General features: G+C 41.5%; 1 protein-coding gene across 1 annotated transcript in view; it reads right to left on the bottom strand.

Annotated features, from left to right (window-relative positions):
• Nucleotides 1–23,007, bottom strand: part of LOC134357413 (low-density lipoprotein receptor-related protein 1B-like) — a 67,837-nt gene extending 44,830 nt beyond the window's left edge. Inside the window, exons 1-14 of the mRNA XM_063068978.1 lie at nt 22,808–23,007; nt 21,426–21,545; nt 15,713–15,835; nt 14,697–14,819; nt 12,896–13,264; nt 12,334–12,456; nt 12,140–12,253; nt 6,994–7,113; nt 6,778–6,903; nt 5,631–5,802; nt 4,982–5,206; nt 4,273–4,391; nt 4,060–4,199; nt 2,901–3,042 (exon numbers count right to left, since the gene is read on the bottom strand). Coding sequence (XP_062925048.1) covers nt 2,901–3,042; nt 4,060–4,199; nt 4,273–4,391; nt 4,982–5,206; nt 5,631–5,802; nt 6,778–6,903; nt 6,994–7,113; nt 12,140–12,253; nt 12,334–12,456; nt 12,896–13,264; nt 14,697–14,819; nt 15,713–15,835; nt 21,426–21,545; nt 22,808–22,871 — 2,080 coding nt within the window. The 5' untranslated portion in view covers nt 22,872–23,007. The remainder of the gene's footprint in view (nt 1–2,900; nt 3,043–4,059; nt 4,200–4,272; nt 4,392–4,981; nt 5,207–5,630; nt 5,803–6,777; nt 6,904–6,993; nt 7,114–12,139; nt 12,254–12,333; nt 12,457–12,895; nt 13,265–14,696; nt 14,820–15,712; nt 15,836–21,425; nt 21,546–22,807) is intronic.
• Between the last annotated feature and the right edge of the window lie 1,960 nt (nt 23,008–24,967).

The raw sequence follows: 24,967 nt of genomic DNA, 5'->3' as shown, positions 1-24,967 counted from the left end.
GTGCAAACTTTTTTCTCTGTGGCAAAAGTATGTGTGCACTGAATGTACACGTGGCACAGTTTATGTAGGTTTACAAAATATTTGACATAAAACTGCACAGAATAACAACAAAATAACATACATATTTAAGTCACTCAGTTATTTTTTTCCTCTCTCCTGTCTTTGGCATTTACCCATTCTTTGTAGACTATCTAGACTAATAGAACTTTCATCCAATTGATAGCTTTTGATTCTCATTAACATATCCAAATGACATTCACCCAAACGGTTTCTCAGCTGATTCATTAGGCTAAAACCTCGCTCACAGTCTGCACTAGACGCAAGAAAGTTTCCCCTAATGTCCATCAACTGTGCAAGGTCGCAAAACTACAGGAATTCTGCAGATGCTGGAAATTCAAGCAACACACATCAAAGTTGCTGGTGAACGCAGCAGGCCAGGCAGCATCTCTAGGCAGAGGTGCAGTCGACGTTTCAGGCCGAGACCCTTCATCAGGATTAACTGAAGGAAGAGCTAGTAAGAGATTTGAAAGTTGGAGGGGGAGGGGGAGATCCAAAATGATAGAAGACAGGAGGGGGAGGGATGGAGCCAAGAGCTGGACAGGTGATGGGCAAAAGGGATATGAGAGGATCATGGGACAGGAGGTCCAGGAAGAAAGACTGGGGGGGGGGGAAAAAGAGACCCAGAGGATGGGCAAGGGGTATATTTAGAGGGACAGAGGGAGAAAAAGGAGAGTGAGAGAAAGAATGTGTGTATAAAAATAAGTAACAGATGGGGTCAAGGGGGAGGTGGGGCATTAGCGGAAGTTAGAGAAGTCGATGTTCATGCCATCAGGTTGGAGGCTACCCAGACGGAATATAAAGGTGTTGTTCCTCCAACCTGAGTGTGGCTTCATCTTTACAGTAGAGGAGGCCGTGGATAGACATGTCAAAATGGGAATGGGATGTGGAATTAAAATGTGTGGCCACTGGGAGTTTCTGCTTTCTCTGGCGGACAGAGCGTAGATGTTCAGCAAAGCGGTCTCCCAGTCTGCGTCGGGTTTCGCCAATATATAAAAGGCCACATTGGGAGCACCGGACGCAGTACATCACCCCAGCCGACTCACAGGTGAAGTGTTGCCTCACCTGGAAGGACTGTTTGGGGCCCTGAATGCTAGTAAGGGAGGAAGTGCAAGGGCATGTGTAGCACTTGTTCTGCTTACACGGATAAGTGCCAGGAGGGAGATCAGTGGGGAGGGATGGGGGGGGGGGGGAAAAACGAATAGACAAGGGAGTTGCATAGGGAGCGATCCCTGCGGAATGCGGGGGTGGGGGGGGGAAGATGTGCTTAGTGGTGGGATCCCATTGGAGGTGGCGGAAGTTACGGAGAATAATATGTTGGACCTGGAGGCTGGTGGGGTGGTAGGTGAAGACCAGGGGAACCCTATTCCTAGTGGGGTGGTGGGAGGATGGAGTGAGAGCAGATGTACGTGAAATGGGGGAGATGCGTTTAAGAGCAGAGTTGATAGTGAAGGAAGGGAAGCCCCTTTCTTTAAAAAAGGAAGACATCTCCCTCGTCCTAGAATGAAAAGCCTCATCCTGAGAGCAGATGCAGCGGAGATTCCCCCTCCCTTGTCTTTCTTCCCGGACCTCCTGTCCCATGATCCTCTCGTATCCCCTTTTGCCTATCACCTGTCCAGCTCTTGGCTCTATCCCTCTCCCTCCTGTCTTCTCCTATCATTTTGGATCTCCCCCTCCAACTTTCAAATCCCTTACTCACTCTTCCTTCAGTTAGTCTTGACGAAGGTTCTTGGCCTGAAACATCGACTGCACCTCTTCCTGGAGATGCTGCCTGGCCTGCTGCGTTCACCAGCAACTTGTGTGAAGGTTGCAAAACTGTTCATTTTGAAGTACAAATTTCCAAATATCATCCCACTTCTTTCCACTAGCAGATTCTCCAGCAACTTTCGTATCACGACAATACAGATAACTCCAGTTTCTGAATCATACATGAATATTTCTAGTAGCTGAACGTTCATGACCTCATGAGCTTTCAGTGTAGCAGTTTCTACTATTTTGTTAAGCCATTCAACTTTAAACAAATTTGCAGTTTTTTTGCACTTCACGCTCTTCGCTTCTTTTGAATTCGACATAGTGAATCAATTTTTTTTCCAATTAAAACTTAGTAAGCTATCTACAGGATTTGAAACAGATCTTTGTAAACTTTACGATACGAACACTGTCCGCCAAATATGGCTGCCACCGTGATGCAGCTGTACAAACCGGAACAGGATAGGTGAGGTGACGTAAATTAGTGACGTGCATTGTGGTATTTGAAAAACCAACTAACTAGTTAACAAAAACAGTTAGCTAAGAGTTTCAATAAGTATAATTATTAATTACTGCATTATTTTAGGTAACTAACCATTTGTGCGCACATTAATTTCCTTTGTGCACTGGTTGAAAAACGTATGTGCGCACACACGTGCACAGCTTAGAGGGAACTATGGATGTAACTGTAGCTTTTAAAATGGTGAACACTTCTGCAATGCATAATCTAGTCAAGCCAATCATTAAACATATCAGGATTGTTAATTCAGCATCCTAAACCGCAAAGCACCAAATTTCCCCAAAGTAATTTTAATGATGTTCAATATTCAGCAGCCACAGTTACCTGTACAATTCATTAAGCTCCTAAAGCACTAGTCCATGGAAGGCAATTCTCCAGCTAAAACAGTGGAGGCAATATCATGTTTGTCAGCAATATTAGAAATGTTTGACAAAGGCACATGACAAGGAAGCAGTCATTCAAATATCTGAAAACTATACTGTAAAAATGCTAAAATTGATACTTTGATCAGCGAGGTCAAAACCAAACTTCACTGCTACCTCAAGGATAACTCAATTGTTCAAAGGCCACTTACCAAAAGGCTGGATTAATTCATGATAAATTATGAGATCCTGAGATTTCTGAAGATTAGAAGCTAGAATCTGAAGATCTGCTCCCGTGAATTTGTTGGCTCCATAGATTGTTTCAGTGTCTCCATTAGACCAGAAGACACGATCCTGGAAAATGTAAACGTAGTTATTGTATTCAGATGTAATCATTGGCAAAGTAGCTTTCTCTTGTTTAATGTACTATAGAAAACCCACAGTAAAGGCTGCTCACATTTAAAAATGCTTTGAAGTTTATGGTTACCTTGTGTAAGCTTCCAATTGTGCACATATAAACCTAGTCTGAAGTTTAAATTTAGGCACTTTATGTTAAATGGTAATGAAGTTGTTTCTACATTGGAAACCTGGGGTGGGGGTGTGTGCACAATGGAATGCTTGAAACAGTTTTACGCTACCTGAACTGACGGGAAAAAAATCTCAAGTGAAAAAACAAGGGCATTGATCTAAAGTGCCTCTCCACAGACCCGCTAAATGTTTCTGGTGTTTCTTTCTTAAACACCAAAAAAAATTCCATGCCAGAATTATGAAATTTGTCCACATTAATGGAAACAGATATGGCAAACTCATCAATTCTGACACACAGTTGAAATAGTGAAAATGAGGAGATTAAAACAACATTCTGTCCAAGGCTTGGAGGTGGAGAGACAGACAGAATTTTCACGAGTAAAGTTCATTCCCTCCACCAGAATTTGACAAGCAATGTGGTCAAATTTATATTGCTGTTAGATTCAGGCTTGTTTTACTCCAAACTATCAAGTAAAGAGCAATTCAGAACATCTTAATTCAAAAGAGCAAAATTGAACTCAAATTTGGTACATTTATTCAAAGCTATTCGTCAAAAGTTGTTTTACATAGAACATTACAGGACAATTCAGACTGTTTGGTCCACGATGTTGTGCCACCCCTAGTTTTAAGGATTTTAATTCCTTCATTTACTATGCTAGTGGCATGAAGTTTAAAAAAAGGCAATGACTCATTGGCGGCTTCAGTTTAGATGAATATTTATACACCAAGGGTTGCATTAATGTACATGCAGGGTACACTGCAATTTTGTAAACAACTCGAGATATTAAATCCAAAAATCAGTTTTTGGCAATTAATAGTAGTCAATAGCTAGAACAACCTTACCTCAAATACTGTAACGCTGCAAGGCCGAGAAAGATAACTTTGCGAAGAAAGTACAGTTCTTCTGTCCTGTCCATTCAGGCCTACGCTGGACAGTGTATGCAACTTTGAGTCAACCCAATAAAGGCAGCTTTTCACAGTGTCTGGGAAAGAATTTAGATTGTAAATCCATGCTCAATTCAAAGTACAGACAATACTCTTGAGGAGTTACCTTACCAAGTGCAATGCCATTTGGTCTCTGAATCTCCACATCAACCAGAACCTTGCGACCAACACCATTCATTCCTGCTTTCTCTATCTTTGCTGGTTCACCCCAATCAGACCAGTACAGATATCTAAAGAATTAAAATTAAGCTTATGAACAGACCAAAACAATCAAATTCAACAGTAGATTAAAAAAGCTTAATGACAAAGATGAATCAATATACTATTGACTAAAATTGATCTGGATTTCATAAATGAAGTTAGCCCAACTATAAATCATCAGGTGCTACTTTGAACAAGTTTCACAGAAAACACAATTCTCCTCCACCATTTAAATCCCTGCTCCAATATATTTTATGAAATGTTCCTGTGATTGAACTTCCCTCTCCTCTTTCTGCCTGCTGCCACCAACCCCCCCCCCACTATTCTATTTCAAGAGGCTGTGTTTATGTGACCATTCAATTAAGCTCCTGGTGCTAATTGCTGCAAGCATTTCTAAGCAGTTAATGCTTAATATTCAGTGCTTTTTTAAAAAAAAGGGAAAGCTTCATTCCCTTGGGAGTTTTGGTCACAATTGTGTTGCCAGATTTGAGAATTCAAGGGCAACATCAGTTTAATCAAAGCAGATTATTTAAAATACCGTATGTAGCTTTAAAATTTAGACTGCAAATTAATTATATTATGCATGTCAAAGCTTCCTGCAAGGCATTAACAGAGATACCCTGATAATGGATCAACTGCTATAGAGGCTGGTTCTGTCATGTTGTCATCAAAAAGAGTCTTCCTCTTAAATCCATCCATTGTAGCCACAGATATTGTTTTAGCACCACGATCAGTCCAGTACACGTGCTTGTAGATCCAATCCACTGCAATTCCTGACGGAATGCTCAAATTCCTAACAAGCAAAGAGCGACCTGGAGCACTTCTGTATTTGTTCAAGGACATGCTGTTAAAAAGCAAAAGTTGATAGTCTGCATCAAAAGTTTCCCATGTCCACTGTTGCCAAGAGCAAAAAAAAATGCGAATTTGTAATGTTGGAAATTACAATTAACTAACAATGTAAGGTGCACTATTGCAATACAAGCAAGTCTCACATAAATTGCTGCTAGCAGGAGATATACAATAGAGCCTTTCCAGTTTAGTTAAGGAAAACATTGATTAACTAGATTCTTCCTGCAGGTGATTGACTTTACACACACAATTCCTAAGGAACTAGTGCAGTTTTGGTCAGAAAATAACTCGCTCAGCATTTGATGTTAAGTGTAGTTTGTATTGAAGTCCAATCAAGAATAGAACTATCAGCTGAAGGAATGATAAACTTTAAAAAAAAAAATTACGTTTCACAAGCATTCTCAAATAAATCTGCATACCTAAAAATTGCTTGATGCATCAAGTCAGCCCAGAAAATTTTCTCCTCTGCAACATCAGCATCCAGTGCTACAGCATTCCTGAGCCGCATGGTCACCTGGGTATACTCCTGATGATGTAGCCCAAGCTTCCGAATATCATGCTGATTTGTAAAGATCAAGTAGGGCTCTTTGCCTGAAGAAAAACATTCCAATCTAATTCCACCACCTTCTGCATTAATGCAAATGTCTTAAGCAGTTAAAAAAATTTACAAAAAGTACTTACATCAAGACCCCAGTGGCCCATGACATTGATTTAGCCACAAATTGCATTAGAAGAGCATTAAAAAGGTCAATGGGAAGCTGCCAAATCCTGGCAATAGGACGTAGCAAAGTGACACTCTTAGTCATTGTCCAAGTAAGTACATTGTCCCCTACCATTTATTCATGCAGCTCCTCAGGATAAACTGTGACCCAGACACTTGCTTCTTTCTCCACACCCTCACGGTCTGCAAAGCCGTGAGCAAAGGTTCTGTCCCCACTATAGTCCACTAGGGGGCAGTGCTCAGTGGGTGTGGTGTTCCGGACGTGGGAGGGGGATCAGACTGGAGGGCTTCCCAGGGCTGTTCTCAGGGACACAGACACAGACACAGACACCACATACTGCAGGAAGATTATCACCTTGGTCTGTCAAGATTGAGATGTCTGCAGAGAAATGCTGCTGACTGGCACATTCCTGGCTGCAGGAGTACACATTGAGGGACACACTGAAGATGGGTGCAGCCACCTCAAGGGCTTGGTGGGGGGTGGAGGGAGGTGGAGAAAAAGGACCACAGTTTAAGGTTCTTCTGCTGCTGGGCAGCGAGGGGCTGGGATAGGTGAGAAAGCCCCTCAATTATTGTAGTAGTGTCTTACCACAGCGGAATAGTACTATTGGTTTTAAAGAACTGTAATAGGCTACTTAACACATTTTCTATGAATGCAAGAAAAGGCTTTGCATGGTTTATTCTTGTAAGTAATTTATTATGAATACAGTTGATTAAAAAAACTATACTATTCTCTTAAAGTCCTTTTTAAAAATAAATCTTGCCTTATTGTCACCATTTAGTTTTTAAAAAGCCTACCCAAAAACTTCCACAGTTGCTCATTTAACAGAATTGCACATACATACCTACAGCCTTGCACACTCCATTGGTTGGATCCAGATGATACCCCTTGTGACATTCACATTTATAGCTTCCTTTTAAGTTAATGCAGATTTGGCTACAGGTTGCTGTGTTTAAGCATTCATTGATATCTGTAAAAGAGAGCAGCATGCATCCCCATCTAACTACATTAACTGGACAGAAAATATATTCCAAACAAGGATTCAACTAGCAACACTTACCATCGCAGGTCTTCTCATCAACCAATTCAAAACCAGCAGGGCAATCACATTCATAATCAATGGGAAGGTCCCGGCAAACATGAGAGCAACCGCCATTGTTCGCCAAGCATTCATTTAGTCCTATAGAAAGAGGTGAATACAGGGTAGAAGATTGAAGAAAGCTCCAGGTTTTCCAAAACACTTCATGCAAAAGTAATGATTTCTTACAGTTAGTCAGTTCAGACTTTTAATAGCAGAATCTTTATTGAACTTTTCACACCTTGATAGTATATCAGGAATCAAATCAACTAATTACACCAATAGACTCAAGTTCCTTTAGATTGTCTTGTAATTCACCATAACAACTCCCTACACACACTTCCAGGGACACAGGCATATTGGCAGAGGATTTTAAACCAATTCAGTGATGAGATCAAACTGAAAAGGTGCAACCTGTTAAAATGGTCCATGTTGTTTTGGATGCTTAGTATCCCCAACTCAGATTCCTTTCATTCTGGGAGGAATGGAAACAGAAATCTACAGCACAGTACAGGCCCTTCGGCCCACAATGTTGTGCCGACCATGTAACCTACTCAAGAAACTGCCTAGAGTTTTCCTAACGCATAGCCCTCTATTTTCCTAAGCTCCATATACCCAAGAGTCTCTTAAAAGGCCCTGTTGTATCCACCTCCACCACCATCACTGGCAGTCCCTGGCAGTCCATGCACTCACCAAATGTATAACAGTTTGGATTGAGTAAATAATGCCAGGAAAAATTGATCCAGGAACAATCAATATCAAAAACTGGTACCACATTTGCTAAATGAGGCAGCTTTATCAGTAACAATTCTCTTCAAGATGGAAATCCTTATATAGAATTCTGTTCAAAATGGAAAAAAAGTATTCCAGATTCTCCGAATGATGACACTTTCTGAAAGGAGGGAAGGCTAGATCAAAGTGAAAAGTGGACAGAAAATAAACCAAGTTGTTAAGTGGAGGATATCAGAACATCTTGGAGTTAACTATTGCAACTGACAAGGCCCATAAAGATTGGCTGCTTGTTCAGAATGACAGGCAGCATTTTAGAGGACTTGCTAATTTGATGTTGGCAATATGCATTCAAGTTGGCCTGATTGCAATTGACAATATTGTCATAGAAGGCTTGATTAGATGCCCATTTAACTGTTATCAAAACAACCTAAAGTTAAAATTCAAGTCTTAAAAAGGCAGCATCCATCATTAAGGACCCCCATCATCCAGGTCACACCTTCTTCTTATTGCTGCCATCAATGAGGTACAGCAGCCTAAAGACACACTCAACACATCAGGAACAGCTTCTTCCCCTCTGCCATCAGACTTCTGAATGGACAATGACAATCCCACACTCTCAAGTCTGCTGGGGCAGATTTTTTTTTTTGGAATTGGGCATTACCTTAAGCAAATTCCAGATGCTGCAAGGAGTAATGGAGGGAGTGTAGCAACCATGGCCACAGTGAACCACATGTAGAGTTACAGTGATAGCAGTTTTCTGTAGATTCAGGCTAGTCGAGCAACAGCCTGACATAGTTATACTGACAGAATCATATCTAGCAGTTAACATTCCAGACTCCATCACCATTCCTGGGTATGTACTGTCTCACTGGCAGGACAGACTCACAGAGGTGGTGGCACAGTGGTTTACAGTAGAGAGGGAGTTGCCCTGGTAACTCTCAACATGGACTCTGGACCCCATGAAGTCTCATGGCACAAGATTAAACAAGGGCAAGGAACCTCCTGCTGATTACCACATACCGTTCTCCCACAGCTGATGAATCAGTACTTCTCCATCTTGAACAGCACTTGGATGAGGTATTGAGGGTAACAAGGGTACAGAATGTACTCTGGGTGGGGGAATTTCAATGTCCATCATCAAGCGTGGCTCGGTAGTACCACAAGTCCTACTGGACATAGCTACAGGACTGGGACTACAGCAGGTTGTGAGGGAAAAAACACACGACCTCACTCTCACCAACCTGCCTGCCGCAGAAGCATCTGACCACAACAGTATAGGTAGAAGTGACCACTGCAGAGTATTGTGGAGACTAAATCCCATCTCCACATTGAAGAAACTCTCCACAGCGTTGTGTGGCTCTACCACCGTGCTAATTGGGATAGACTTCAAACAGATCTAGCAGCCCAAGATGGGGCATCTATGAGGTGCTGTGGGCCATCAGCAGCGGCAGAATTGTACTCAACTACAATCTGTAACCTCATAGCCCAGCATATCCCCCACTTTAACATTACCACCAGGCCAGGGGATCAACCCTGGTTCAATGAAGAGTGCAGGAGGGCATGCTGAGAACACCACCAGGTATATCTCAATGAGGTGTCCCCCTGGTGAAGCCGCTACACAGGACTACTTACATGCCAAACACTCCATAAGCAGCAAGTAATAGAGCTAAGTGAACCCACAACCAACGGATCAGATCCAAGTTCTGTTGTCCTGCCACATCCAGCCATGAATGAAGATGGACAATCAAACAACTCACTGGAGGCGGCGGCTCCACAAATATTCTCATCTTCAATGATGGAGGAGCCCAGCACACCTATGCAAAAGGCTAAGGCAATTGCAACTGTCTTCAGAAGTGCCAAGTAGATGCTCCAGCTTGGCCTCCTCCAGAAGTCCCCAGCATCCCAGATGTCGGTATGCAGCCAATCTGATTCACTCCACATGATATCAAGGCTGAAAGCACTGGACACTGCAAAGGCTATGGACCCAGACAAAATCTTGACAATAGCCCTGAAGACTTGTGCTCAAGAACTAGCCGCACCACTAGCCAAACTGTTCCAGTATAGCTACAACACTGGCATCTACCCAGCAATGTGGAAGATTGCCCAGCATGTCCTATGCACATGAAACAGAAGTTCAACCCAGCCAGTTACTGCCCTGGCAGCCTACTCTCAAGCATCAGCAAAATGATGGAAGGAGTCATCAACAGTGCTATCATGCAGCACCTACTCAGCAATAACCTGCTTACGGATGCCCAGTTGGGGTTCCGTCAAGGCCACTCAGCCCCTGACCTCATCAGTCCAAACATGGACAGAGAGCTAAATACCAGAGGTGAGGTGAGAGGTGATAGCCCTCGACATCAAGGCAGCATTTGACTGAGTATGACATCAAGGTGCCCTAGCTAAAATGTAGTAAATAGAAATTAGGGGAAACTCCTCCACTGGTTGGAATCATACCTGACACAAAGGAAGATGGTTGTGGAGGTTGGAAGTAAATCATCTCATCCTCAGGACACCACTGCAGGAGTTCCTCAGAGAAGTGTCCTAGGACCAACCATTTCCAGCTGTTCAACAATGACTTTCCTTCCATCAGAAGGTCAGAAGTGGGGATGTTTGCAGATGACTGCACAATGTTCTGCACCATTTGTGACTCCTCAGATAGTGAAGCAGTTCACACCCAACTGCAGCAGGGCCTGGACAATATCCAGGCTTGGGCTGGACAAGTAGCAGATAACTTTGGAGTCACGCAAGTGCCAGCAATGACCATCTCCAACAAGAGAGGCTCTAACCATCATCCCTTGACATTCAGTAGCATCACCATCACTGAATCCCCTACTATCAATATCATGGGGGTTACCATTGACAGGAAACTGAACTGGTCCAGACATATAAACACCATGGCTTCCAGAGCAGGTCAAAGGCTAGGAGTCCTGCAGTGTGTAACTCACCTCCTGACTCCCCAAAGCCTGTCCACCATCCACAAGGTTCACATCAGGAGTGAAATGGAATACTCGTCACTCACCTGGGTGAGTGCAGCTCCATCAACACTCAAGAAGCTCAACACCATCCAGTACAAGGCAGCCCACTTGATTAGTACCCCTTCCACAAGCATCTCATCCCTCCACCATCAACCATCAGTTGCAGCAGTGTGTGCTATATATAGAAGGTGCACTGTAACAACACACCAAAGTTCCTAAGGCAGCACCTTCCAGACCCACGACCACTACCATCCAGAAGGGTGGGAACAGCAGATACCTGGGAACACCAGCACTTGGAAATCCCCCTCCAAGTCACTAACCATCCTGACTTGGAAACACATCAGCGTTCCTTCATTGTTGCTGGGTCAAAAATCACGGAATTCCCTCCCTAACAGCAGTATCTATACCTCAGACTGCAGTGGTTCAAGAAGGCACCTCAAGACCTCCTTCTCAAGGGCAACTAGGGATGGGAAATAAAAGTTGGCTTAGCTGGTGACACCTCCATCCCATAAAATAAAAAAGATTATAGAAGAGTCCCCCCCCCCCCCCCGCCCCCAGAAGAATCCAAGATTTGGACCAAAGCTAACAAGTTAGTTAATAAGCACATACTTTTTTTTTTAAATTGAAAAGGCAAATTGCAGCAACAAATCCAAATTGTTTAACCAGTTGTATCTGCATGTCACTTTTAGAAATGTCAAATTATGGGCATAGGAAGGCCTCTGGGGTCAGACTTGAAAAAGCAGAATTCAAAGAAAAACAAACAAAGTTTTGCTTTAAAAGAAAACCAAGGATTAGACTTGGCAAAAAAAAAATAATCCAGTGGTTGAAGAGGGCTCAGATTTAATGAAACAGGAGTAAAACATGTATGAAATAAGAATTAGAGAGCACAAGTTTGTTAGGGTTAAGAATGCAGACTGAACAAAGCTTTCAAGATTTGAGAATGAAAAAACATTTTAGGGAAAAAAAAGTTGCCAATAGAGCTGGTCTAGAGCTGCTGCAGTCAATGGGTCAAATGTCTATATCACTTTGCTATTCTAGTCCCTCAAAAGACTAAATCCAAGCTTTGCTTGCTTTTAATGAAACTGATATTCAATAAAACACGTATACAAATCCAGTGTGGGGTATTGGCCCTTTAGAACATGCAAATACAATGCTTACAATACCAAGTCATTTGGTGTTTTACAGTAGTACTTCCTTGGGCATGTCAGCATTAGGGTGCATCAAGAGAGACTAATTCTTGAAATATTGCTACTTTCTCTTCCCCAACCCCATCCTTTTCAAGAGTATATTCTTGGATTCAAGGCAGTCACATTCCCAATACAGTCTACTGTCTAACTTCCTTTAAACACTACTGGTTATGCAGCCACAGAAGTAGAGAAGATGGCAGTGATTGTTTCTGCAAGGCTGAAAGATCTACTTACGGCATTTAAAGGGCTCATCACTCCCATCTCTACAGTCCCGTTTGTGGTTACAGACTTTACTTATAGCAATGCATTCTCCACTTTGACATTTGAACTCAGGAGGAGTGGTGCAGTCTAAAGTTAAAGACAAACACTTAAGTTTATATCCAATACAACAGCTATGAGTTGATGCATTTTAAAAACTATGCACCTACCATTCTGGCAGTGGTTTTCATCAGAAGCATCAGAGCAGTCCGCAAATCCATTACATTTTTTGGTTTGCGGGATACAATTACCATCGCCACATCTGAAATGATCTGGTCTACATGTCAATGGAGCTAAATCAAATCAAATTGTTAATCTATAGAAATAGCAATCAAATACAACCCTTGCCATTATCCATTTGTGTTGAAAATGAAAATTTTGTTGCGTTGTTCTGTCCTCCAACTGATTATATCAGTAATATTGTAATTATATTCCAAAAAAACCAAACTGTTGCACTAGACTAGAACTAAAGAATAATTTCATCTTAAGAAAAGTGTGTTTAATGCAAGTCAACCATGAAATATAATCCAAATGCTTATAAGTAAAATGATGCCTAAACCTAGGAAAATATCCATTTCAATTATTAACATATAATCATTCAGCACAATTTTAAAGAAAATCATTCTAGCAGTAGAACAAGTGTCAATGTGACACTCAGACTTGCCCAGAAAACTAAATTCAGATACCTACTAGCCAACCGCAGTCCAACAAGTCTGGTTTCATGTTACTTACCACAATTCAGTTCATCACTTCCATCTTCACAGTCATTATCTCCATCACAGTGCCAGTGATGATAGATGCATTCGCCAGACGCACAGAGGAACTCATAAGCAGAGCAGGTTGCGTGAGGAATGGTGGGCCCACATTGTTCTGGAGATTCATCAGATTGGTCAGCACAGTCAGCGTTGTTGTCACAAACCCAACTCAGGGAAATGCATTCGGAACTATTGCACTGGAACTCATGATGGCCACAGGATTGGGAAACACAGCCTTTTTCATCACTTCCATCACCACAGTCATCTTGGCCATTGCAGATAAATGCCCTGGAAATGCATCTACCACTGGTGCAAGTAAATTCGACTGTACTGCAGTTAAGAGAGTCTGAAAAGAAAAGGTCTCCTATTAGAACTGGCTTAACACTCATAACTGTGCAAAAGCAATCATTTCTTGGCTACTATTGTCTGTATTACCGTAGTATACAAACTGCTTGATTTTTGTAATGTTTTTATGTGTCTAGGTATTAAACAACCACTGTCTGGAATTTCTACTCGACAGGATCTTAGAGAGTAGAAATTAGCAAATACACCTCATTACCATATAATCAGGCCTCTGAAAATCCAGCCTGACTTCTCTGGAGCAAGAGATAGAAAACAGGCAAGGCCGGCCAACTGTGCTTTGCTGAAGCTGTATAGGCCAATCCCCTGTACAGTGGGTGCGATGGATTGCAGAACTGTTGATGAACTCTAACCATACGATGGAGACAGGAGGTCATCCATGGCCTATGCTCCACCTAGGAACCAAGGGCCCAAGTAAGACAGACAGACAGATACTTTATTGATCCCAAAGGAAATGACAGTGCCACAGTAGCAATACAAGTGCACAGATACACAAATATTAGTCGAGAAGTACGAAAGAATAAAAAGAGGGTTACCCCAAACAGGAAGGGGTCATCACTTCCCTGGCTATAGGTCGACTCATTATAGAGCCTAATGGCCGAGGGTAAGAATGACCTCATATAGCGCTCTTTAGAGCAGTGCAGTTGTTTTAGTCTATTACTAAAAATGTTCCTCTGTTCAGCCAAGGTGGCATGCAGAGGGCGAGAAACATTGTCCAGAATTGCTAGGATTTTCCGAAGGGCCCTTGGTTCTACTACAGCCTCCAGTGTCCAGTTTGACTCCTGTAACAGAGCCAGCCTTTCTAATCAGTTTATTCAGCTTGCTGGCATCACCCCTGTTGATGCCATTGCCCCAGCACACCGCTGCAGAAGATTGCACTGGCAATAACAAACTGGTAGAACATGTGGAGGAGAGCCCTGCATACCCCAAAGGACTACAGTCTCCTCAGGAAGAAGAGGTGACTCTGGCCCTTCTTGTACACAGCCTCTGTGTTGGTGCTCCACTCAAGTCTGTCATCCAGATGCACCTCCAGGTACTTGTATGTCTTCACCACATCATGTCCTCACCATCAATAGTAACAGGGAGCAATGCAGGCTTTTATAATTAGAATTCCTCATTTTCACCCATCCCTCTTCTCAAAAGCAAAGTTAGAAAGACAACGCTGGTAAGAATTCCACAGCTAAGCTAAGATTTGAGAAAATATGTTAGAAGTGTGTTTGCAAGCACGCTTCTAGAGTGCAGGAGCATTTAATGTTCCTTGATTTACAACAGGCTAGTATCCTGTGAGCCGCAAGTTCAATAATGCTAATTTACTACCTCTGTCCTCCCCACCACAAGAACAAATTTGATTTTAACTACATTTCACCCTCCAGTAATGAGTCTTTAGAGTTAACCTGGCTGGCTTGTTAAAAACATACCACAGTTCTCTTCATCATTGCCATTCTCACAGTCTTTTCCTCCATCACACTTCCAGGCAGTGGGAATACACTGAAGAGTGCCAGGGCCACAATTAATTTCATTCAAGTTACACTTTTTCATTTCTGAGGTGGGGGTGGGGGTGGGAGAAACAACACAAGTTATTCAGACAATCTGCTATAGGTTTGAAACATCCCATACACGAGACTTAAGCAGCTTCACTGAAATGAAGTTCCTGTCCTGTGGATGGGCAGTTGTTGATCAAGCCCAATATATTGTTGGACTTTGGCTACTAGCGGAATTTGTTTCCACTTTCTCAAGCCATCAAGACTAATTCTGAGCTGCAATAGAGTGATGGAGACATCTGCTCCAATAATGGGGCAAAAGTATATTGATTCATTGAAAATAGTGCAGGAGTTTGGAAAAGTTGAATCTTTGTTACAATTGCACAGGGCACTGGGTAAGCCACACCTACAGCACTGTACACAAATTTGGAAAGGGGACCAAAAGAAAAAAAAGATTAGTAGTATTGGAGGCTGTCCGAAAGAGGTTTACCACCCCAAACCTTGGGATGCGAGGATTGTTCTGTAAGCAGGATATGTGGTTAGGTCTACAGTTTTTGGAGAAGAGCAAAGGGCAATCTTAATGAAGTACTCAAAATTCTGAGTGGGTGTAACAGGGTAAATATTAAGACATTTTCACTTGTGGGAGGGTCTCAGATGAAGGGTCAGTTTTAAGTTAGGGTGCCAGTCTATTAAATAGAGTTTTTAAGAAGTTTCTTGCAAAGGAGAGCAAATATCTGAATTCGTTACCTTAGCAAGTTGGAGGGTAGATGATTAAGTGGATGTAGATAATCTGAAAAACCAAATAGGAGAATTTAGGGCTATGAGAATTTGGCACAAAGTTGCCAAGGCCTAAGGTAGGTTAGCTGAAATTGCAGTGAAATAGCTGGGCAGGCATGAGCTGCTCCTGTACAAGATGATCGAGATAGTTTGTTTCTGCCAAAGATCATACTCACGACAAGCTTCTGGACTTTCATCTGAGCCATCGTCACAGTCAGGTACACCATCACATTTCCATTTACTGGGCAAGCAATGTCCATTGTGGCATACAAAGTCAGAAACTCCACACGTCGTCTGAACTGTGTCAAAGAATTTATAGACATCATTGACACAGCAAGACTGAATTATCTTGTGACACTAATTATTCCTCCACACAATGATCCCAATCTACATTCTAAGGCTCAACTCACTAATGAACTACCAACAATACGATTATAGGTCAACCTAATTTGCAAATTTTTCATTCCAATTGGTTCTAATTACATCAAGATTTCAGATCCAAGTCTTAAAATCAAGAATGCAAGTGAAACACACAGTGAATAATACCAGAGGCAGAAGGACTGCAAGTTCAATTGTTCCTGTCTAGGTGGTGGCCAAGCATAAATATTATCAGTATTTTAAAATTATTTGGTAATGGGGTGGAGGAATAAGAACCAGACAATTTATGTAGATACTCAACAAACGAGGTGACATCTATGGAGGGTGACGAACAGTCGATGTTTCAGGCCAAGACCCTTCATGCCCTGATGACTTGCCAAGTTCCCCCAGCACTTTGTCTGTGTTGCTCAAGATTTCCAGCATCCGCAGAATCCCTTGTGTTTACAATTTATGTAGGTCGTTGGCACAATTCGACCGTAGTTTTAAATGGCAGAAACTAATTTTCCCCAACACATCCCAGAAATCAAGATATGATTAACTATGAACCAATTACAAAAGTCAAGGCATGGATACTAGCTTAAGGACCTCTTTTGGGTTATACAGTTCCATGATCATTAGTATAAAGAGCCTGGAGTGTGGCAATTAAGATAAAGCAACTGGTAATTATTCAGTGTGTTTATAGAGTCAGCAGAGACAGGCCCTTCAGCCCAACCAGTTCATGCTGAACAGGTGCCCACTCAAATAGTCCTAATTTCCTGCATTCTGCCCACATTCCTCCAAGCCCTGCCCCTCCCTGTACCTAACCAAATGTGTTGTTTTTTTTTAAAAAAAGATGTTACCATTGTACCTGCCTCAACCACTTTCTCTGTCAGCTCATTCCACATATTCACCACCCTTTAGGTCTCTCTTAAGTCTTTCCCCTCAAGTTTATACCTCCTAGATAGGGAAGACCAACATCTGGAGAAAATTATTTCCCATTCACCTTATGTACACCACTCAATGTTAAACACTGCAAGATTACCCCTCATTTCCTTATGTTCCAAGAAATACAGACCTACCCTGGCCAGTCGCTCCCTGTGACACAAGCCCTCTAGTCATGGTAACATCCTCAAATCCATCCTGCACTCTTTACAGTTAACTACATCTTTCCTTTAACTGGGTGACCAAAACAGCACTCCAAGTGTAGCCTCTGCAGTGACTTATGTAATTGAACCTAAATGTTCTTACTCCTATACTTAATACCCGTACTGAAGGCCAATGTGCTAACCATCTTTTTCACCATCCTAGCTACAGGTAATGCCACTTACAACGTCTTATGCACTTGCCCTTCTTAATATCCTATCATTCACAGTACAACTCTTAGGCTAGTCTGACTTTCTAAAACAAACAACAACACATTTATCTGTACTGAAATCCATTTACCCCTCCTTGGCTCACTTCTCACGGGTCCCCCAATCTATGATACTCCTCTTACCATCGACAGCTTCTAATTTTGTACCATTTGCAAACTTGCAGATTTGTGCGTTTGCATCACAGATATTGAATAACAAGTGTCACAACACCGAGTCCTATGATGTATCACTAGTCACCAGCCTCTATTCTGAGAAACAACCTTCACCCACCACACTCTGCTTCCCATCCATGGCAATGTATTCCACAGATTCACCATCCTCTGGCTATAGAAATTCCTCCCAAGTTCTGATCTAATGGGACATTCTTCTATTCTGAGGCAGTGCCCTCTGGTTCTAGAATCCCCCACTTCCACTTGAGATAGGACTTTGAATATTTGACATTCTTCTAAAACTCCAGTGAGTCTGGACAAGTCGCCAAGAATGCCATCTCGAAGCACTGCTGTTGTATCTCCCTTAACACAAAAGAAAACATCTCCTCCACAACTTCTGTAACACCTGTATCCTAGAACATGAAGCTATCAGTCTTTCTTTTCTCTCAGCCATTTCCTGCTATTATACACATACAATGTTCCAGACCCAGAGTTAAAACTAAATCTGATCTTGTCCACCTTCATGTTAAGCCTCATACATTGAGATAAACAGTTTAAATAAATATTCATCTCCCTCCGTTTACTGTACCCCCAGCTGTCCTAATTACTAAACCTGCTCTTGGTGGCTACTGTTTTATCCCATGGCTGAGAGTCTGACCCCAATGATAACCTGGTTTAAACCCACTCATGCAGCACTAGCAAATTTCCCTCTAAGAATATTGGTCCTTCTCTAGTTGAAGTATGCAGCAAGTCTCTCCTGCAAAAAGAGATCCAAAAATTCCTGAACCCTAATCCTTAAACCAGCTCCTTAGCCATGCATTCACCTAGCCTATTAGTCTACTTCTGACTTCACATGGTACCAAGAGCAATCTGGAGTTTGGGGTTCTGCCTCTTAACCTCTTGCCCAACCCCCTTTACTCCTTCTGCAGGATCTCAGCCTATAATGTATCGATATCAATTGTTCCAATGTGTACAGGAACTTCTGGCTATTTGAGTGCTCTGTAACAACTCAGGCATCCTTGATACTGGCACCTGAGGAAAAAAAATTAAAGTTGAATAACATATTTTAGAATATAAAAGCAAGGAGATAAACGCTGAGCCTTTATAAGGCACTAGTTAGGTCGGACTTGGAGTACTCAACAATTTTGAGCCTCCTATCTCAGAGAGGATGTGTTGTCATTAGAGAGAGTCCAGAGCAGGTTCATGAGGATGATTCCAGGAATGGAGGGGTTAACATATGAGAAGTGTTTGGCAGCCTTGGGCCTCACTCACTGGAATTTAGAAGAATGCCGGGGAATCTCATTGAAACCTACCGAATGTTGAAAGGACAAGATACAAGGGGTGATAGTGGTCCACAGCAGGGGTGATTGATAGGTTCAAGGTCTAAGGTAGAAGGAGATGAGTTATTAACTTCAAACTTTCTGCATTTTCACTCAAAGAGTTGAACTGCACATGCATGTAACAAGAGTGGTATAACTAATCTCCTTACCTTAGGCCACAAACCTATCAATCACCCCTGCTATGGACCACCTGGAGGTCCAAGACGCTCTCGTTACATGCATGTGCAGTTCAACTGTTTGAGTGATTATGCAGAAAGTTTGAAGTTAATAACTCATCTCCTTCTACCTTAGGCCACAAACTTATCAATCACCCCTGCTGCGGACCACTTCTACAAAGAAGGGATCTGTATACTCCATGACCGCTGGACTAAATGAGCACATATAGGAGGGGACTATTTTGAAAAATAAATGTGCTGGGTTTTCTAAAATTGACTCTTCTACCTTAGGCCACAAACTTATCAATCACCACTCGCAAGGTGGACGTGAAGAGAATGTTTCCTATGGTGTGAGTATCCAGAATTAGAGGGCACAGCTTCAAAGTTGAAGACAACCCTTTACAACAGAGGTAAGGAGGAATTTTTTTGTAGCCGGAAAGTAGCATTCTGTGGAATGCTCTGCCACTGACTGCAGTGGAGGCCAAGTCCAAGGCAGAAGTTTATCATTTTCTGATCAGTCAAGACATCAAAGAATATGGCAAGACGACAAGTGTATGGGGTTGGGTGGGATCCAGGTTCAGCTATGATGGAATGACCAAGCAGACTCAATGGGCCGAATGGCCTAATTCTGCTCCTATGGCTTATGGACTAGCGAGGTGCTTTTTCCCCAGCTATTCACAAGTATTAGTAGCTTCAGATTTGCTACCAAAACATTGCTACTTTTCAGAGTTTCCACTTGTCTGCTACCCTTCTGGCAATTTGTGGCCAGCATGCTGCCCACACTTAGGATTGCCAGCAAACATATTAGTGCATAACATGATGCTAGATGTACTGCTGAAGAGATTGTGGACTCATTAGTAATGATCTTTCAAGAAGCTCTAGATTCTGGTATGGCTCCGGAGGACTGGAAAATTGCAAATATCATTCCACTCTTTAAGCGGGATGAAAGCAAAAGACAGGAAATGATAGATCAGGTAGCTCGACTTCAGCACTTGGAAAGATGCTGGAGTCTATTATTAAGGATGTGGTTTCAGGGTACTTGGTGGCACATGATAAAATAGCCCGAAGCCAGCACAGTTTTGTGAAGGGGAAAATCTTACCTGTCTGGAATTTTTTTTTTAGTAAATAACAGGCAGGCTAGGCAAAGGAGAGTCAGTGGATGTTGTTTACTTGGATTTTCAGAAGGTCTATGACAAGGCACATGAGGCTGCTTTATAAAATAAGAGTCCATGGTATTACAGGGAAGATACTGGCATGGATAGAAGATTGGCCAACTGGCAGGAGACGAAAAGTTGGAATGAAGTGGGCCTTTGTTGGTTGGCTGCTGATGACTAGTGGCATTCTGAAGGGAGTTGTGATGGGACGACTCCTTTCTTGTTATACGTCAATGATTTGGATTCCAGAATTGATGGCTTTGAGGCAAAGTTTGTGAACAATGTGAAAAAAAGTGGAAGGACAGGTAGTATTGAGGAAGCAAGGAACCTGCAGAAGGACTTAGATTAAGAGAATGGGCAAAGAAATGGCAGATGGAATATAGTGCAGGGAAATGCATATTCATGCACTTTGGTAGAAGGAAGAAAGGTGTAGACTATTTTCTAAATGGATGAAAAAATCAGAAATCAGAGATTCAAAGGGAGGTTAACTCACATGTTGAGTCAGTGGTAAGAAAGGCAAATGGTATGTTGGCATTCACTTCAAGGACTAGAACATAAAAACAAGGCCATAATGCTGAGGCTTTATAAGATATTGGTGAGTCTGCACTTAGAATATTATGCAGTTTTGGAGTCCTTATCTAAGAAAGGAGGTGTTGACATTTGAGAGGCTCCACAGGAGGTTGACAAAAATAATCCCAGGAATGAAAGGGTTAATATACAAGTCATTTGATGGCTCTGGACCTGTATTCGCTGGTGTTCAGAAGAATAAGATGGTTCTCATTGAAACCTACTGAATATTGAAAGACCCACACAGAGTGGATGTAGAGAGGACGTTTCCTATTGTGCATGCTCGGCACAGTATTGTGGGCTGAAGGGCCTGTAGGTTTTCTATATTTCTATAGTGGGGTCAGTCTAGGATTAGAGGGCACAGCCTCAGATTAGAAAGATATCCCTTTAGAGCAGAGTTGAGGAGGAATTTCTATAGGCAGAGGATGTTGCATCTGTGGAATGCATTGCCACCAACAGTTGGGGAAGCCAAGTCACTAGGTATAGAGGTTGATAGGTTCTTGATTAGCAAGGGCAGGAGAAGACAGAAGAATGGGTTGAGAGGGTTAATAAATCAGCCATGATAGGTTGGCAGAGCAGACTCAATGGGTAGCCTCAATTCTGCTCCTACGTCTTACACCAACATGCACACTTTATTGGCCATTTACCCAGATCACTGTTTTACAAAGCTTATGATAAAGAAGCAAGAATTCCAATTTTATTAAGGCACCTTTCAACCCCCTACCATCACACACCCTCCCTCCTACTTCCCCCAATTATGTTCAGGCAGAATGACCTAGCTACCAAATACTTACCACAACCGCTTTCATCACTTCCATCAGTACAGTCATCATCACCATCACATTGCCACAGCAGTGGTACACAATGCCCATTCTTACACTGAAACTGCGATGGACTGCAGGAAGTCGTTGACCCTTAATTAAACGCAAGCAACACTGTTATGTTTTGGATTTATGAGGCAAAGTATGCCTTTGTTTTAAAACTAGATAACACCCACTAGTTTAACTAGAGATAAGACAACTTTTTCCATACAAAAATGTGCAAGTGCATGTCAAAAATGTGAAAAAGTTTGAAGGATCGCCTCAAGAAATGACATCAAAGCAAATAGGTCCGTTAAATTAAAGCAGCACTTGAGCCTGAGCACCAGGCAGCATCATGTTAGGGAAAAATTTCTTTCTATTGGATTTTTGATTTGTATGAAAGGGAGTTGAAATTTTTAAATGAGGGTAAACATCTCAATAGCATACAGTACTTCATTAGCAGCATCAGGCTGATTAGCTGATCATAGGAAAGATTTGAACTTAAGTCTTCCAATTCACACGTGAGCACTATAACTAAGGCAGATGAAACAGGATTGTCCCAGTTACTACAAAATTAATAACCCCTGCGCTGTTATAGACTAGAGTTAATTCAATAATTTATCAACACCATCACAAGGAAAGATCCATTCAACTTCACCTTGGTGAGCAGAAAGGAGATTTTTATTTAAAAGTTCTCTTCGCAATGACTGATGGAAATCTGTCATTCTGAACTCTATTGGAGATGACAAAAATGCAATAATCACACCCAATTTAGCACGTCTGAGCTGAAGCTACTCCAGAAACTAGGGTGAACCAACGACAGGTAACAACTGCAGACATGCAAAAAATTGGTAGCAATCCAAAACACCCAGCTTGTTCAGAAAGCAAGTATTAGAAGCATATAGCCCAAACAGGGGGAAAAGAATGTAATTAGAAGCTTTTGACAGAATGAAGCAGGAGATAGGTTAAATATCCCTTCGCAACTGAATTGCTTTGATGTTACCTTTACACCTCAGAGAATCTTCTCAGCATCAAAGCAAATCCCTTGCAATGAAAAGTAGATGGCTTCAGTGCTGAATTGAATACATATAGGATACATGATCCAAGTAATTTATATACAGAGGAAAATTATTTAGGACCTGAACAGGGGTGGAAGAGATTCGGAAATACAACAAAAGTCATTTTAAATGGGCATCAAAAAATAAAGGGAACTTCAAACTTTCATGCCCGCTGCTGGGCTAGAGTAATATATCAACGCACGGTTGATTTCATCTTCTACCCCCTTACTTCCGAGAAAGCATACAAACTGTATTTCCCTTTAAGTAGGACTTCCATACACTAATCCCTATTTCACGAAGTAGAAACAGGGTACTCACCAAACCAGGCTGCATTTGAATTTGTTACTATGGGTAGCAACAAAATTAAACGAATTGGAATCATATCACTGCTTCAGCAAAAAAAAAAGCAGGAACCCAAAGTCCACAAGAAATAGCAATACTCCTTTTCTTTCAAGACCCAACTGTACTGAGGTGGATAGATTCAACTATACGGAAAACACGGCAGTGAGTTACTCTTATCCGCGTTTTCTCTATCACCCCCGAGCAATTGATTGGCTAATTAATTCCAACCTAATCACCTCATTAAACAAATCCCCACCTGCCACTGACTTCACATCGCCGACTGGAACTGAATTAATAATGACTGTAAATTTGACTGGTATTAATTCTTCCCCGAAAGTTTCCTTGCTAATTACTTATTAATACACGGTGAAAGAGATTCACAAAGGTGGTTTAACTCTGAAAGTATTAGTCCAGTTTTCCCACTATTTTTTTTTAATCGGCCAGGGAATTCTCACTTCGTCATGTGTTTCGGAAGTGATAGAGTTAGTTGGAGCGGAGACGGTGGTTAGCAGCAACTTCTTATGATATCGTCAGGGGCCGTTCATTCGACGCCGCATTGCCTCTGAATCAGAAAGATCTATCATACTTTAAAGCAATACTGAACATGTGTTAGAATGCCTCGTCTTTACCATAAAATATCAAACTGACCTAAACTACTCTCTTAAATCCCTGTAAACAGTTTTATAGAAATGTTTTGAAGAGCAGCTGAATCGTTGCTCTTTTTCTGGCCACATTTGTCCCTCCGTCAATGTTACTAAAACAGATTATGACTGTTACGGGGATCCTGTGATACCTAAACTGGATGCTACATTTCCAACACAAAAATAGTTATTCCTCTTATACAGGTACTATAAAACAATGGAGGAAGTGAAAAACACAATGTAACTTGCAAGTATTTTAATACAAATAATTCCAACAAATATATAGGCTTCCGAGATGTTCTCAACTGAAAGAACTCAAATTTTATCCTTGTGTCTGTAGGGAATCCTTGTGTATATGGACCTATTTAGAATGAAAACTGATTATTTCTAATGGTTAAGAAAATATAATTCATATGTTTAGCCACTACTATGCATTTGATTAAAACTGTAAGTAGCGTGTTTAACTTCTGTATCTAATTATTATGTGTCAAAAACAGATGGGTATAAAAGAATGTGATTGAAAGAACAATGAGTGGTGTACATTAGTAATAAGTGTAATTAAAATAAAAGACAACTAAAATATTGTGTTTGAATATGAGTGTACAGAGTGGCAACTAGAAGTTTCAACTAGAGTGGATTATATTCACTTCTTTAGCAAATCATATAAACGCTAGCAAGGTAAAGTTGTAGCAAAACAAATGCTGTTCTTATTCCTATTCCTGAATATGACCGATATAGGTTCTAATTTCACTCTGATAACTCGGATGCAGAAATAGTGAATGGATGTCTGATAGTGCTCTCTGTAGTCAGACATGGGCAAACCTACCCCCAATACGTATGTAATATGTGTAGGTGAAGACTTGGAGGCCAGACAAGGGTACATTACCTGTAAACTAATTGTATAAATGATTAAGCGTTTTGCATTATCTCACTTGCAGAGTTCAGAATTGCTTCTGAGAGCAAGTGCATTTGCTAATACTCCACCTGCTGATAAGGCAGCTTTGTTACAGTTCAATCTAGTCGTAAAGAGGCACATGAATTTTAGTTCATTCTGCTTTTCTCTGTGCTAGGTTCATTCGTTTTACTACCACTTGCTTACAACACTTTCCTCTTAATATCACACCTGCAGAATTAAATAGATGTATTTAAAAAAATTATGAGCTAGGCAGTACATTTTGGGAAACATTGTCTTTCCTCAATGGTAGGCTTCGTATGCAACTTTGGTTAGCTTATTCCTCTGAACTGAAATTTCTTTACCTTTCCTCTACTGAAAATGTAGCTGTAATCTTGAAGCTATTTAATTCTTTACAATTAAATTCTAAAGTGCCAAGTTGTTTAGAAATTATACACTGGTAATTACTATTCAGTGATTTTAGGCCCTCTCCCAAAGATTGTTGTACCTAGCTACATATTCATCTAACACAGCAAGAAACATCCACACATTTTCTGTGCATTGTTTTAAAAATACTATTACCCTGGACAACAAAGATTTTGC

The sequence above is a fragment of the Mobula hypostoma genome, chromosome 16 (genome assembly GCF_963921235.1).
Source record: "Mobula hypostoma chromosome 16, sMobHyp1.1, whole genome shotgun sequence".
Classification (NCBI taxonomy): Eukaryota; Metazoa; Chordata; class Chondrichthyes; order Myliobatiformes; family Myliobatidae; genus Mobula; species Mobula hypostoma.
This window is presented reverse-complemented; position numbering and strand designations above follow the sequence as displayed.